The 17,602-nt window shown below is 38.9% G+C and overlaps 1 protein-coding gene across 1 annotated transcript; it reads right to left on the bottom strand.

Annotated features, from left to right (window-relative positions):
• Window positions 1-1,518: 1,518 nt before the first annotated feature.
• On the bottom strand, window positions 1,519-17,208 carry LOC307002341 (NACHT, LRR and PYD domains-containing protein 1 homolog). The gene is made up of 11 exons (XM_079619897.1): window positions 16,824-17,208; window positions 9,899-9,970; window positions 9,474-9,722; window positions 8,383-8,427; window positions 6,488-8,243; window positions 6,284-6,367; window positions 6,106-6,162; window positions 5,452-5,715; window positions 2,346-2,432; window positions 2,095-2,181; window positions 1,519-1,844 (listed from the first exon to the last, which is right to left on the bottom strand). The coding sequence occupies exons 2-10, from the start codon at window positions 9,915-9,917 to the stop codon at window positions 2,106-2,108; spliced, it is 2,637 nt and encodes an 878-aa protein (XP_079476023.1). The 5' UTR covers window positions 9,918-9,970; window positions 16,824-17,208; the 3' UTR covers window positions 1,519-1,844; window positions 2,095-2,105.
• Between the last annotated feature and the right edge of the window lie 394 nt (window positions 17,209-17,602).

Below are 17,602 nucleotides of genomic sequence, written 5' to 3'. Positions count from 1 at the left end.
AAGAAAAAATTTCTTACGAACTTTTTTATTTTATAAAATACATTATTAAACGCATGGATAACAGAGAAATTAGCTAATTAGCTTAACGCTATGGCAATTAATTTGATTAATACAACACTTCTTCTACTTAAAAGTCACTATCAGTCACCATTGAGTGTTTGTAATAACTGCGATCCAATGTGTATTTTGATCAAATGATGAGGCGGAAATATGTTGTTAATTCAATTTTAGAATAATTTTATGGGGAAGATATGAAATTAAAACTTCTGTGGGGAGTGGAGGAAAAGTGATATAACTAGTAGTGTAATTAATTACTGTTGTCAGAAAGTAAAGTAATAATTACTTTTGAAAGGATATAGCCTATATTAGACAAAAAATGTAGGTCCACCCTATTTCACCGAGGTCCCCCCACTTGGAGATTTCTGGCCTCGCCACTGCCTCAACCCCTACTGATTTGAAATCCAACAATCTAATAATTGTCTCACACAAGTACATGAAGTCACAAGTGAAGCGGGAAAGCTTGGAATATGGAAAAGCTTTCATTCAGCGGCTGGAATTATTGCGGTTACACTGATTTTGTCAGGAGAAAAAATTATCTGAACACTGTTGGGTATTTTGGCATTATTTTACTCTGGCATTACATGGCTTGGCCGCCCACAGATCCCGATATAAATTATATTACTATAATTAAAAACACTTTTGGGAAAATGAAACCTTTTCTTACAAACTTATGTGATTTCTTTTGATAAAGTACATCATGAAACAAACATGGATAACATACATTATAGCTACAATTAGCTTCAAGCTACATGACATGATCAGTCACTATTGAGTGTTTTTAATAACTTATGACTGCGATCCAATGTGTATTTCTTTCTCAAATGATGAGGCAGAATTACATTTTAGAATATTTAAAAATAAATATTACGTAATTACAACTGTGAAAAGTGATATAACTAGTAGTGCAACTAATTACTGTTGCCAGAAAGTAATAAGTAATAATATTACTTTTGAAAGCAACTAGTAATTAGTATTACATTTTGTGAGTAATGAGCCCAACACCGGTTACTTTAAGAGTTTATACTCAATATGCTGTAGCTGTTGTCTGAATGGGACATTTCTACACTCAAACCTGTAAGTAAAGGAGAGTTTTTAATTCCTTCCAAAATTAAACTGTGATTATCACTTAGAATTAATAATAAAAATATATATACTTTCTTTATACATGGAGAAATAATACAGACGTTTCGGCTCTCAGGTGTCTTCAGTGTGTGAATACACATGATCTTTTTAAACATGTTAATCACATCCGCCGACAAACTAGATAAAACCATTAAATGTAGACATAAGTTTACACCAAACACATCAATGAGAAGTTTGACATTCCTGTGTGTTAGCTTAGCGTTAGCATTAATAAACATCATCAATTAGTAAATAGGCTTGTTAGTACACCTAAATGTTATAAATTGTACAAAACCTCACAGATTTATAATCGCAGCATAAATGAACAACCCCAACAACTATATACAATTTAATTTAATACAATCACAGTCACATCAAATGCTTGATATTTTATATCGTCTTCACACATGAACCATACGCTCTAAAGAATCATTCTGCTGTAAAGTATTACATTTGGACAAAGCATCAACATTGTAAAACTCTGTAAAGCTGCTTAGAAAAACACTATATAAACAAATCGACACACAACTATTATGATTGCAATGCATGTAAATGAGTTTAGAGTTGTTTGGTGTCTTTATTCCCATCCACAGCTCCAGGTAAAGATGCTGCGTTTGCAGTTTTCTCCTGTAAAGCTGGACCATTAGTCCCAAAACCAGAGCCTTAGAAATGGAGAGACAAGAGGTTGATCATGACAAAACAAGTAGAAATATGAAAAAGCTGACAAGTAGGATAGGATCCAGAACTCACACTATGATCATTTGCTATTGTACTAAAAACATTTAGTATGCAATGTTCAAGTGGAATTGTATAAATCATAAGAAAACTTTAGTGTTACTGGCTCGTGTCATATTACAGTTCTCATTTTTTTTAATTGCAGCTTTCTTAGTGTTAATCTCAGTCTTAACTTACTTTCACAAAGTCTACATGGAAAAGCCCTGGTCATTCAGAAGAATCTTCCCCTCCTGGGTGCAACTCGACTGTTCATTGCAAACCAACCTTCATAATCAGAAAGCACAATCATCAGTGTAATCATTGTTATAACAATAATTTGTGTGAGAAACTGACCAACATTTAAATTGTTATTGAATTGTTAATGAATAAGAAGATCTAGTGTGGATGCAAAGACAACTTATCAATTCTCAAACGTTTGGTATACAAACCCGTTAAATGTCATCGCACAACCTGGTCTTGTGTTTGAGCTCCGCAAGATCTGGATTCCTTCCTCCAGTAAAAAGCCAGCATTTACCCTAGATGTGGAAACACGTCATTATACAGATAAAATGATTGATAATGCCATTCATCACATTTGCTTCTTGCACTCGTTTAAACAATTTCATAACAGTTTAAATGGATGAAGGTCATGTACTACAGATGGGCGGTTTTATTTGCTTTGTAAGGTTCTCTAAAATATAGCAAGAGCATTGCAAAACTGCTAAACTGTCAAAATAAATCAATAAATACAAATTAATAAAATCATAATAAATGAATATAATAATAATAAAAAATACAATAGATCTTTTGTTTACTAAACCATTTTGTGTTTCTAAGGTTTTCAATTCCTCAAAGGTGAGTGACTGTGTGATCAGTGTCATTAATTCATAGCCTTTTAATGTTTTAAAAGGCTAGTTCACTAGGAGAAAATAAACTCTGCCATGTCATTCATAACCTGTGTATGCAGAACACAGAAGACAATATTTTGAATAATGCTGGTAATAAAACAGTTCCCTTTCGAAGGGAACTCGAGCTGTGTCAAGCGCTATGGGGAACACCTTCGCATGAACCGGTGTCTGAAACGCTTGTCTAATCACAACAATCCTATTGGCCGGCGACAGCCTATGACATCAAGGTGAGCCTGGAGAACATGTCAACAGCTTTTTCGTCTTCAGGGACTGTTTTGTTTGTACGCTTCAACCTGAAACTTCAAAAAGGTACTCATGGCTTGTGAAAAACGCTGCAGGAAGTGTGTGCATCCGTATCTAAGATATTGATACTTGATGACACACAACTTGTGTGTTTATTGTTTGGCTTCAGAGCATGCAGAGTTTTTTTCCCTTGAGAAAACTCCACTCTCGTCTGCTCTCTTCTCGAGGGAAGAGGGACAGACATCTGTACCAGTGCCAATCTGTAGTAGCGAACAGGTTGGCTGTATGGAAAATTCTCTAGTGAAGCCACCGTTCATCTGAGCATCTAATAGACATTTTGTGTGAGATGGCTTCCTCCCTATCGGGAGTTATTCTACTGAGGCCACCGCTCTGTCAAGCTCCATATAGCATTGGCCCTCTTCGGGCCACCTTGATAGCCACCTTATACTAGAGCAGCAGTATAAGGTGGCAGTATAAGCATACAGCCAACCTGTTCACTTTGAGAGTCATATGAGATTATAGCTCTGAACTTCAGTCACTTTATATTAGTGATATCTGGCTTAGGCTTAACTAGGGAATTGGGAATGCTGAGTTCTACTCTCCAGGATGCCCGTCTCTATGATCCGGTGTGTGAGTGCCACTATCTGCAGTCCTCCCTATCGCATGCCTTCACTAGTGAGGCGAATAGTGTTAGAGACACTGTTTAGAGAACAAAGCAATGCCCGGGCAGACGCCCGTGACTTTTGAAGTTGCAAGCCTTAAAGTAGACCTCCTCAATGAACCTGGTAGCGTAAGATTGTACTCGCCTTGCTTTAATGGGCCGATAGCAGTTTTTGCTGAGTACACTACCAGTTGGCAATGTGAAATGAGTATAACCAGGCCCACAGAGATGTCTGTGAGGTCACCAGACTTATGTGGCTAGCTCTCCTAAACAGTCAAGTAATCAAGAAGTTAGGCCTTAACAGGCCTCCTTGAAGGCGGACCCCCAACAAGTTGGATGCTTAGGACTGCTAAGGCAAAACCTAGCCCACAGCCTGGTCAATACTTATCAGGTTTTGAGTATAGTGTTCCAGAATCTATCTGAGGATCGTGCTGCATGAATACTTAGCTCCCTGTGTCTGGTCGGAAGGTCGAAGGACTCTCACGAGTCCTCCCTGGTAGATCAGCCCAAGAGCTGGAGGCCCTCCCCTATTAGGGTCCCTTTCAGAGTGCCCAGCCTCCACATGGCTCTGAAGCACTGTGTAGATCCAGGTTTGGGTAGAGTTACTCACCTCGTTCGCAAGGGTTAGAAAGCGCTATGCTTTCCAGGATGCCCGTCTCTTTGTTCCGGTCTGTAAGCGATCACTGCCACTATCTGCAGTCCTCCCTATAGGATGCCTCCACAGGTGGGGCAAAATATGTTAGAGACTCTGTTCAGAAAAACAAACAGGTTGTTGGCAAGACTAGGTCATTAATTAGACCAGGAAAGCCTCCCTTGTGGCAGCTGGGGTTGATTTAATTTCCCCCTCAGAAAGTGACTCCTTGGAGCCCCTAGCCATATTCCCTTAAAGGAACCCCTTCCACGGAAGTTGTTGGTTCCAGAGCCTTTGAGCGGCCTTTGTAGGCCTCCATTGTATCGGAGGCTTCTTTGAGGCTTATAGCTTGGGCAGTGGCCGTAGGGAATACTGTCCCCTGTATGTGACCCGAAGGGGGAGTGTTTTGGGCATTTCAGTGAAACTGCCGGTTTTTGACGTTTTTGTCACAGCCATAATTTGGCATGTACTCCCCTCAGCATGGCACTATGGGTAGCTCGTTCCCCATAGCGCTTGAAGCAGTTCAAGTTCCCTTCGAAAGGGAACGTCTCAGGTTACGACTGTAACCTGTTCCCTGAGAACAGGGAACGAGACACTGCGTCTCGTCGCCATGCCTCGGGATGCCTGCTGATCTGTCCCTTCAGACGATAAGCTGTTGACATGTTCTCCAGGCTCACCTTATATATTTCCGGGTCGCACTTATGATGATGTCATAGGCTGTCGCTAGCCAATAGGATTGTCGTGATTAGACAAGTGTTTCAGACACCAGATCATGCGAAGGCATTCCCATAGCGCTTGACGCAGTGTCTCGTTCCCTGTTCTCAGGGAACATAGGTTATAGTCGTAACCTGAGACGTTTTGGTTCAAACATTTCTTGTCCAAACAATGAAAGTCAATGGGATCGGAAACTGTGTGTTACACAAGCATTCTTTAAAATAACTTATTTTGTGTTCCTTGGAGGAAAACAGGTTTGGAACAACACGAGGGTGAGTAAATGATGACATAATTTCCATTTTTGGATGGACTATCCCTTTGAACATTAGATACACAATTGTTATCAACAGACACATTCACACAGAAACAGGACAGAGGTGATTTCAGATGTTTCTCACGTGAGTTCGGTGAGACTGGGGCAGTTCTGGGTCAACTTGAGGGTCCAAACAGACCACATCTCAGTTAGACACTTCACGCTCATTACCATCTTATCCAGGTTAGAGAAGGAACAGAGACATGACAGTAATGCTTCTGAATCCCTTTGGTGAATTATTATTTGAAAAAGTCTGGTCCAGTCGGTGTTGATTATCTCTGAGTGTGGAAAGGTGAGACTGAATGATAGCAAATCCGGATGGGGATGCCGGCCAATCTCTATGCAGATACTATTAAAAAATAATTTAAAAATTATTCAAGTTGTTGCTGTGTCTATTAAGTCAATAATTTCTTGCTTAGAATATCTTTTTGTGATTTGTTTTTATTAATTGGTGGTTGGGCTCCAGCCAATATTTGCATCATTAGCAATAGTCAAAAAAGATAAAAGTGTGTACCTTATTTTTTTAACTGTTTTGGGTGACCAATTTAGTTGCAATATTACTAATAGAATTATAATCTATTAGATTGCGGAGACCAAGTATGCCAGATAAACAGGAGAACAAGATGATGATATAATTGGTTATACAACATATATTTATCATAGAGTTATTTCTGGTAATCATTAGAAAAAAAAACTATTTTGATGAAAAGAAAAAAGAAAAAATTAACTTGTTCTTCACCTGGACGGCTCTTTGTTGATTGACATAACAAGTGAGCGGCAGGTGGTTACACGAACACTGCAAACCAAAACACAGAAAAAAATATACATGAACTAAAAAGTTAAACAAAAGCACATTAAAGGATGATAGCATGTGTGCATAAAACATGAAATGTATAAGATATATTTTATAACATTACCGCTGTGAGCTCAGGGTCTGTCCTTTCGCGAGAGTGTAGATCAGTTCAACGAAATCAGAGTCTGATGGATCTCTTATAGTCAATCTTCAATATAAAATACAGAACATCACTTTACAGATCAAGTAAGTTTAACTTGCAATAGCTAATTATAGATTAGATATTAATTAAATCCACTAAATATCTTTTTTATATTAAAGCATTTACCTGGCTTCTTTAAACTTGTGAAGTACAGGCAAAATCATAGACAAATCTTCCGATGACAAATACAAATTAGAAATTTCTTCAATGCTCTGACAGCACTGACAGCAGTACAGCAGGGCACAGACGTCTGTTCTTCTGAGCAATTTACCGTATTCTATATTCATTCTTCTGAGCAATTTACCGTATTCTATATTCCTTCTTCTGAGCAATTTACCACGTGGATCAATCTTTTTCCAGGATCCCATTGCTTCTTTCACAAAGTCTTCTTCATGAAGTTCATAGAGACAGTGAAGAACTAAAACTGTTTCCGAAAACAAGGAACAACCTTGATTTTGACTTTTGATCTTTTCCAAAATCCATTCTTTCAGATCAGCCTGTGTTTTTGGACAAATGAACAGACTTTTTCGATTTTCAAGTGTGAATCTCACATCCTTATTCAACAAACCAAATGCAAATAGCACCACAGCTGGTTTTCTGAAAATATCATCGAAAAACCTTGTAAGTTTTCCCAGGGACTCTTCTTCATCCAGAAGGACATAGTACAGAGCACAGAAGAACTCCTGAAAGCTGAGATGCATGAAACTGAACATTGTCTCCTGGTGGATTCGTCTCTTAAACAGGAACTTGCACAAGAATGGATTTCCAGCAGGGTCTGAAATGGTTTCATTCACACTTTTCTCATCCAGCAGGACTTGCTGTTCCTGCATCCCTCTCTCTGCCAGCTGACCCAGACTCTTCAGCAGGGTCGGGATGGACTGACTCAAACCCTGGCAGTGATGCTCCAGAAGAGTGCACACAAAGTCCACGTAGATGGAGGTGGTGGTTTCCAGTCCGCTTGTCTTATTTGCACCATATTTAAATCGCTCCTGGATAGTTGTGCAGATGATCCAGCAGATGACAGGGATTGAACAGGCAGTGATGAGGGTTTCATTTGCCTTCACATATGTATAAGCCTCCCTGGAACGTTCCTCATTTTGAAAAAACTTCTGGAAGTACTCCTCCACCCCCTTTTCTGAAAATCCCACAATCTCAGAGAAACACTGAGGTCCTTTGAGCAGTTTACTGAGTGTGTCCGTAGCTGTAGATCTAGAGGAGACCAGCAGGAAAGACTCTGGCAGGATTCGACCCCTCAGCAGGGCACAAAGAGTGTCCACAGGTGGGGCTTTCTGAAGCAGATCAGTGTGTGTTGACGTGTCATAAATGTCCTGTGTGAGTTTCAGCTCATCAAATCCATCAATGACCAAAAGCACCTTCTCTGGCGACTGCTGTAAAATCTGTGAGATCTCATGTGATGTTAAACTACAACTGCAGCTCAAGATCTCCACCAAACTCTTCTCGCCAGGAATGCGATTTATTTCTTTACACTTTAAGTGGAACACAATATCAAACCGTCCTTTGTAGAGGTCACCAGATGCCCAGTCCATCATGATCTTCTGCACAGTGAAAGATTTCCCGTTTCCAGAGTTTCCCTGCAGTATCACAGAACTAGGACTGATCCCGTGGTCATCTGAGTCGAACAGAGAGTTGAGATGGACAGAGTCTGCACTGCTCCTGGAGCTGAGGACCTGCTGGAGGCTCTCTCCACAGGAGCGGATCTCTTCTTCTCGCTCTATTCGATCTCTATGTCTCTGAAGGATCAGAGGTTGAGTGAAGCGCTCAGACAGCAGCACATGTTCACCAGGCAGTGAGTTATACTCAGTCACATACTGATACTCTCTGCAGATCGACTTCATATATTTGTGAATCACTGAGCTGATTTCTGTAGAAACGGTCAATGTTCAAAGAGTTAGGTTTTTGATTCTAATACAGTAAGAAATTCCAGAGCAGAGAAATACCAACTAAATTACGAGGTCGATGGAGTACAATATTTAAAACGTATTATAAAATGTATCAGTCACCTGAGGAATTTGTTTTTTCAGTGTGTGTGTGATGTCCTCTGGAGCCTGCAGAACATTAGACACTTGATACATTAATTTATTTATTAATTGATATATTGATTAAGGCATTTCACATATATTTCCTAATATTTTACATCTATCTATCTATCTATCTATCTATCTATCTATCTATCTATCTATCTATCTATCTATCTATCTATCTATCTATCTATCTATCTATCTATCTATCTATCTATCTATCTATCTCTCTATCTATCTATCTATCTATCTATCTGTCTGTCTGTCTGTCATCTATCTATATATTGCTGAACAAATGTATCAGCCCACCACCCAATGTAAGGTTTGTGCCACAACTGCCCTAAACTAACGGTATTGGTGATACACATTTTTTGAGATGGGGAAAGAATATGTACAGACTGCACATTATTCGAAAACACTAAAAGTACTCATACAATCTATCCATAAGTGGAAATTAGTTATTTTTGCATTTTTTTTTAAAGAAATTGTCTACTTCTGGTTTGAAAAGCAAAGTCTCTCTGACTCTCAGCTGATCCATGTCTACCTATAGGAATAAGACGCCCATCTCTGTATTCATATATATATGCTCCTCTAGTATTATCAGCAGCTATTACGTTTCTCAGGAGCGAATTGCCCTCCTTCCTCCCCAGCTCCTCCTCTCATCCAGTCAGGATTTGGCCTTCTGATTCCCCATTGAGTCAGACTAAATTCTCTAATTATGTTGTACATTAAAATATTGACATTAATGATATCTACAATGCATTCATGTTGGTTCTGTGCTCTTTACCCTAAAGGGGGTTATTGCTGCTCTCCCTGCTCTTATCCATGCTAGGCTCCCCAGAACAACCATACCGCCAATCCAAAATATATGCTAAATGTCAATCGTATTTGACGATAGTGGTCCTGACAGAGACAAGTTAAGATGGAAAGTTAAGACAAAATATTTAAGGTTTCTACAAGAGCAATTTATCCAATGCTACCTGTAAAAGTATGTATTTTAACAGTACATATCTCAGTATATACTGTAGGTCTAGACACATGTGGTATAATAGACACAATTAGTGTGCTCTTACCCAAGTCTCTAAACAGAGATGGCTCATGCTTTTCCAGGCTAGAATAAAAGGCAGATTTAACCTTGTCTCCTCCAGAGTGCAACACTTCATATAACTCTCTCATTTTCTCCTGGTTAGTATTTGCTGCCTTGATCTTACTGTACAGCTCATATTCCAGCATCCCACCGGACTGCAGATCATCCGCTATCGGCATCACCATCTTTACTCTCTGGACAAGTTTCGCCCAGTGGGCGTCCACAAACCGAGCACCTGGAAGAGAGATAATAACATGATAATTACTCACAAGGAAGAATGTGATTTCATAAGATTAAAGAACGACATATTCTATATAGCAAGTACTTATTTGGGCCACTTCACTTTTAATCAGTGTTATGCAGACTTTTTTTCATATGACTATCTCTGCTTTTACTGTGGTAACTACTTACGCTCACAGTCTTGGTCCATGGTGTCTCATAAGTGTCTATGACGTGTTGTAGAGAGCGGTCTTAAGTTGTCCTCTAGGAAATGAAACATAATGCACGAACTGTGAGATGGTTGAAGAGAGCTTTTGTGACCCATGGTTAAAGAATAAACTATTGGTATGCAGTGAATTAAGTGGCATGTAGAAAAATGAATCTAACATGCACAACCCAAATTTGGCCTTTCCTGAATATACAGTCACAAAACAAAATGGTACAGACATAGGAGCTTGATTCATTTTCTCAGATAAATAAATGTATCAGTCAACTTCTGCTTTTTACTCAGTATTGTCAAATTTCATATTGTATAGTTCTGTCATGACAACTCTGGAGAGATTGGCATGATAATGGATATGTCGCCAGAGTCCAGTGCAGGCTCCAGCCCCTGACCAAAGTCCATATGAATACATATTTAATTTCCCATTTTTTAACTAACGATATGTGATAATAACAACACTATGAATGCAAATTTAACGATTTAAATAGGCCTAGGTTTTAAAGAAACACCATGTAGCTTTTGCTCTCGAGGTCCCCCTACAGTTAGGAAACAGTATTGTCTTCTACTGCTGTCGTAAAATCTGTCATGGTTACACCAGGGGATACACGTGCATTTGTTGACAAGCCGATATCCCGAACTCTGCAGGAGTCCTCACGTCTTGGGCAGACTGCCTGCGTTGCGTGTGAAATGTCTTCATCACAGGTACAGTGGCATATACAGTATGTCAGCATGTCATGATATGAATATAATTTCATGCGTTATTTTTTTTTCCAAACGCCAAAAGATCACGTAGCTTACGTTTACAAGCCAGCGTTATTATAGTAGCCTATTGGCTACTGTTTTACATAATGGATATGCTAATTCAATTCAATGTTTGTGTGGTAGGTAATAGCCATATATCGTCAATATTATAATATTAAACTACCATAGATGAATCTGCAAATTTGAAAAATCATTTTGCATTATAGCCTGAGGCAAGACACTTTCACCAGAAAAATAAATAAACAAACATGACTATCAGCCTGCAGTCATTAGGATAGTTATCCTAAAATATAATTTTGTCCATCTAATCATGTATTATTTACTTGGAAGAATGTAGCCCCTACCAAACTTGTACACGCCGTTTAGACTAATATTGATCCTCGTTCAGGGGCGCAACTACCCAGTGTCAGAGGGGTATGCAGCAACAAATTAGGCGCCCCCCACCCCGCAAACAAACAAACAAACAAAAAAGAAAAAAAAGTGTCCAATGTACTGAGTGAGGAACGAGTGAGAGTTAACATATAAAATAAGTACAAAATTGCTATTTATTAATAAAATTGAACTCTGTCCCTCTAGGGGGGTTCGGAATGCCTGTAAGAAAATTTTGTGCTTTTTAATGTTAAATTCATCTATCTGGTGCACTTTGAGAGTTCAAAATTAAAAGCTCCAACCCATATTCAGTGTGCAAATTAAACAAAGAAAAATGCAAACCTCTTTTAGTAACAGTGTCTGTCTACATTACACTACTACATAATAATAGTTATAACATTAATCTCATGATAGTAATAGCCATATATTGTAAAACAAATGCACTGAAAAATTAAGGAAACTTTCATAATTATTTTTGTACTAATTTCTATACTTGACATTAAAGATGTGATTGGGTCAGCCCAGTGTCAATCAAGAAAATAACCAATGGGCCGCTGATCTACGTGTTTCATGAAAAATGTCAGAAAAAAGAAACTAACACTGACTTTTTTTTTTGACCAATGGATTACACCGGCACTAACCCAGCATCGCCAATTAATACAAATAAATAAAAAAACGAACGGGCCTCCGATGTAGCAGCTACGAGTTTTATGGGCTGTTAAGACAAAAAAAAAATATTAGATGTATCGGCCCAAAAAGCACCGGGAATCTCCCGGTAGATGGCCAGTAGGCTATGCGTGGACGTCACACTTTAAATCTAGGTCTGTTGCCTTTCACCATCCACTTATTTAGCTGCTGGCGCATCAATTGACATGCCATCTCCCTTTTCAGTCTTTCTTTTTCTATTTTTAGCCCCGACAGTTTTTTTACTTTATCCATCTTTATCGACGACAACTCTACTCGTACCTGCTCGCTCAGCGCTCACAGCGCCCCCGCCCGCTCGCGATATTATCCCCCCTCTTCTAATTAAAAATTCTATGATGGAATCTTATGAGGGCGCCTACTCTAGCCAATTAGTCCTCTAGAGGGTTATATAACATTGAGGAAATGTAAAAAAAAAAAAAAAATTATAATTTTTTTTAACCATCACTTTGGCGCCCCCGCTGGCGCTGCGCCTCTATGCGCCGCATATAGCGCATACCCACTTTTTGCGCCACTGTCCTCGTCCAGCCTTTGATTTTATCACTCTCCCTTTTTCTCTTCCTAGTCTCCTCCGACAAAACCTTTGCCTTCTTTGGTTTAGTTGCTGCTTCGGTTGTGACAACAACATACAGACGCTATATCAGCCTCAGCCGGCAAACAAACGCTAGTTGCGGCCTCTCATGTCCGAATTTGAGGAAGTGGGGGAAGTGAGGTATGCCGTAAAGCAGTCGAATTTTGTAGTTCTTCTTGTGCTCGGGTTACTACCCGAACCCCGAAGCTCCGTAGTGCCAGTAAAAGCGATACAGACCCCGTCAGGCTATGGCAGACGTGTCATTTAACCTATTGTAAGTCGATGTACCATCACAAGAGTCTTGGAAATATATCATGAAGGTTGAAAAACTACATGGTGTTGCTTTAATGAAAACAAAGATGTCTGAAATGTACATATAATTCATGGAAATACTGAATAATAACCATATCAATTACAATAATTTTTACATTAACAAATAAGAAAAAAATACCCCACAGATATTTTTACATAGCATGTTAAAGTTGTCCCTTTTTGAGGGTGAGCCAAAAACGCCCTATTTTGTGTCTGTCCCTTTAAATGCAAATGAGCTGCTGCTCCCGGCACAGGGGGCGGAGCTTCAAGAGGTGTCCTTTTACCCATAGACATGTATAGAAAGGCTAGATAGCTTACCGGCGCTGAGAGCCAATGGGACCCGACCATAGACATGTATAAAGGCTAGATGGCTCAAGGCGGAGTCAGCTGTGTCGTCACTTTGGCGGCCATCTTAGGTCAGGAGACTGCGCTGCTGCTCCCTGCTGCTGTGGACGGAAGGTGAGTGACAAATGCTCGTAACTTGCTGAATTCTTGACGGATTTACAAACGGTTTGGTTCATTACAAACCTTATTAACGTGGCTATGATTTGTGCTGATGCCGATGTTTAAATTGTAGCTTCACGTTTTGAGAAACGCTTAACATTGCAGCGTAGCTGTGTGTTTCATGGCATCCCTGATGTTTATGACACACCAAGCCGTTTGAAAATTGGTTGAAAATTGAGCAAAATATAGTTATTTCAGCACTACATGCACAATAGACTTTAATGTTATAACTGGACGAGCGGTCCTGTCCTAAAGATGGCCGCCGTGTGACGTCGTCGGGTCCCATTGGCTCTCAGCGCCGGTAAGCCATCTAGCCTTTATACATGTCTATGGACCCGACGACGTCGCACGGCGGCCATTTTAGGACAGGACCGCTCGTCCAGTTATAACATTAAAGTCTATTGTGCATGTAGTGCTGAAATAACTATATTTTGCTCAATTTTCAACCGATTTTCAAACGGCTTGGTGTGTCATAAACGTCAGGGATGCGGCTATACACAGCTACGCTGCAATGTTAAGCGTTTCTCAAAACGTGAAGCTACAATTTAAACATCGGCATCAGCACAAATCATAGCCACGTTAATAAGGTTTGTAATAAACCAAACCGTTTGTAAATCCGTCAAGAATTCAGCAAGTTACGAGCATTTGTCACTCACCTTCCATCCACAGCAGCAGGGAGCAGCAGCGCAGTCTCCTGACCTAAGATGGCCGCCAAGTGACGACACAGCTGACTCCGCCTTGAGCCATCTAGCCTTTCTATACATCTATGCTTTTACCTCACACACACACACACACTGAAAATTTCAAAAAGTTTTAGCCTTTTATGTTCAAATTGGAGTCAGACAATGATGGAGAGACACAAGAAGAAGTAACAACATGTAGAATCCAACAGGACATTTCTGAATGGTTCATTTTTGACGAATTTATGTAGCTTATGTGTAGTTATCTCCTAGTCATTGATTAGCATATTCTGTCTTGATAATCTATAAATCATGTTCCGGGGGCGGGGTTTATGCAAATTTTAGGGTTAGTGATATCACTAACCTGGGAGGAATGTCGTGTAATCTCTACCAGCCGTTTGTTGTAGTCCTTAAAAAGCAATTTCTTTAAAAGCAAATATATTCCTTTGCTTTGCTAACCAGTTATAAAAGTGAAATCATAATCAACCACCCCTTTAAGTAAAAATTTACTTTGAACGGTAGTTGTGCACAGGGGTGGGACGGATGAAACATAACAGTTTAAATGGCAACTATTCATCTAATGCTTGGTTTTAATGAACAATACCTGACAAGTAACGTGTACATATTGTAACAATTTTGTAATTAATTTTAATTTAAAGATTCATATTAACCATTTTGGTTCTGTCGCCCAATAAACAATAGGCCATAAGCCTATGCGCATTTTGTGTAATCTTTCTAATAGGCTATTTTGACGAAGACAGACAAATCCGTTCACAATTCATTTTCTTACATTTCTTCCTCAAGTCATATTGAGTGTTTGCTAGTTGAATAGCCTATTATTATGAAGAAAACGAATTCAACCGGAAGACGATCAATGAAATTTATTGAAGATTGGACAATTGATGATTATTAAAGAGGTAACGTGTTCCGTAATTAAAATAAGTCTAGGAACAGTATATTTATCTATGAACCTTATAGGCTAAATAACCATCTATGAACAGTGGCCTATAGGCTAAATAACCATGAACAGGTTTAACTGGCAGGAGGCGCTGTCGGGACGGTTGTAATGTATTCGCCTCCTGCCAGTTAAACCTGTTTTGCCCTTAAACTAAACAACTCTGATATTGCACACTTAAGGGTAGGGCTGGGCGATATGGAGCAAAAAATGCGTGCGACAGTAGCTGCGGTAGGCTAAATTATTTACCACAGCAGTAATGGACAATTCCTCTTCGTCCTGTAGGGCGACCGCAGAGGAAAATTGCTTTAGTGTTGGTTTAACTTCAAAACGGCATGACGTAAAGAAAAGTTTTTGCGGGACTGGAGAGGCGGTATTAACATTAAGTGACATGACATCTGACACACAGAAGCCAATGGCACACGTCATATTGGCACATCCGGTCTTCATTGGCATGTGCCAGTGGATAGGAGTAGTATGAAGCTGCAGACTCGGAGCCTGCTGCATCTACAGTCCCGCACCCAGAGTCCCGCATTCTCAGTCCCCTCGTTTTTCGAGACAGCGCCACCTATCAAATAGGATCGGATAAACACATGGATAAACCACTGATCTATATAATGACATGTCATCATGGGATAAACACGTGAAGAACCGAAACGTGAGTATCGTCAATTTTATTCAATGATTTCTTTTTTAATCAAACTACTTTATAGCTCATCGATACACCAACATATGAACAGTCTATTTAATATTTGTAATGATAGTTTGTAACAAAATTTGAGCCGTTAATGTATGTTTTTTCGCCTTTTTCCCCCGAAAATATTTTGATAGCTAACGTTAGCCTTTAACCATGGACTTTTTGTAGACAAGCCATTGTAAAAAATTTGATTAAAATTAGTTGAGATTAAAGTAGACCAATTAAATACATTATATGTGTTAATATCAAAGAATTTTAGTGAAGTTGAGGAATTTGACCGGGTGATTGCAAAAAGAATGCGAAAAGAAGCAACATTTGCCTACCAGAAAGTAATTATTTTACCTTATGCATTTACATTACATTTTACATTTATTCATTTAGCAGACGCTTTTATCCAAAGCAACTTATAAATGAGGAGGTTTTTTGAATGCAATTGAAGACAAAAATAAAGTCACTAACACAATTCTTTCTTCCTTTTTTCTTTGCTTTGTCCTGTTTACAGCAAGATGACAGTGATTAAGGTGATCTTTAAATAAAGTACAGATTGTTTATTATTGGTGTTTTGTCTATTATTTGAGTTTTGCTTCACATTCAAAATATCAAAAAACAGGTTTTGTAATGTTAGCATGGTATAATGTTAATTAGACCATTATATGTTGAACTGAAAGAAAAAATGGAATTTGAAACATTGTACAAAAACAAACTAAAACATTGTAGCAATATAATATCACATAATATGTTTCAGATGATAGTTCAATCTGTATTTGTGTCCGTTACATCAGTAATTTCCTTTCAATTACACCCACGCTCAAAAAATAAATACTGGGTAATTAGTTAGTTTGAGAACACAATGATTATTATTTTTTTGGTACATGCATTAAGCAGGGAACGCAAATATTTATTTGGATAACTTTAAATAAAAAGAGACCGTAATCTTGCATTCCAATGTTTTCAATGGCATTTGGATAAGGGTGTTATACGATCTTCCGAACAGCAGGTGGCGCTGTCTCGAAAAACGAGGGGACTGAGAATGCGGGACTCTGGGTGCGGGACTGTAGATGCAGCAGGCTCCGAGTCTGCAGCTTGATAATGTTGGTGGATAGTGACATGAATCTGTCTGCGTGCACGCGCGCGTCCCCAGTTAACATGATCCCCAGTTGATCCGTAACACCGGCTCTCCCCTACTCAGTCTAATAAAATAGTAACAATAATAAAATAGCCTACATTATGCTGCACGTCGGGTCGCGGTTTAGAAAAACAATAACTAAATCGATCCTTGTCAGTGAGCAAAACTCATATCGTGACTGCAAAGTGATCAATAAGTTGGTCCAGTTGTTCTTACCTTCAGTGAAATCGATATAGTATTCACGGTGAAGATATCAAGGCTTTGAAGATATCAATATTTATTTGTTACATTAATTTCTACACTACCAGTAGATCGAAGGTAGTTTATGGACGCGCCTCTTTAACTCCCTTGTTTTGTTTTCGATATTCCTCCTCAAAGACAGACGGCAAAGGATCATCTCTCCAAAATAGTGCTGGTGTAAAACCATAGACAGTATATAGCCTAAGAGTGTAAAACGTGGAAGGCTGATAATATTCCACAAGCTTTTCCCCCTGCATTAACGTTATCTTAGGCCTACAATGTGCAAAAGCCGTCGCAATTTGAGTTAAAAGTACGTGATCCAGGTAATATTGGGCTCCTCGTCGAAGTCAAATAAGGGACCGTCGATAAAGTGAGTGTTTTTCTTTTGTAGCGGACTTGTTCATCATATATAATTAAATATTGCAGTATATTCTACTAGTATTCTAGTTTTTATAAGCTATTATTATTATTTATATTAAAGCATTTTCAACATTATTTCTGTTTAACAAACATTCAAATTATTGGATAGCCTATAGAATAATAGCACAACGTTTATTTTTCAGATATAAACACAGATGTCTATGGTTGCGGTCAAAATAGAGTAGGCCTAAATCATTTTAGGTAAAATAATTTTGAACTAGGCTTTAGACGCTTCAAATAGCTTTAAAGTGGTGGTTGATTATGATTTCACTTTTTTAACATTAGTTAGTGTGTAATGTTGCTGTTTGATCATACACAACCTCTGCAAAGTTACA

The sequence above is a fragment of the Phoxinus phoxinus genome, assembly GCF_949152265.1.
Source record: "Phoxinus phoxinus genome assembly, chromosome: 7".
NCBI lineage: Eukaryota > Metazoa > Chordata > Actinopteri > Cypriniformes > Leuciscidae > Phoxinus > Phoxinus phoxinus.
This window is presented reverse-complemented; position numbering and strand designations above follow the sequence as displayed.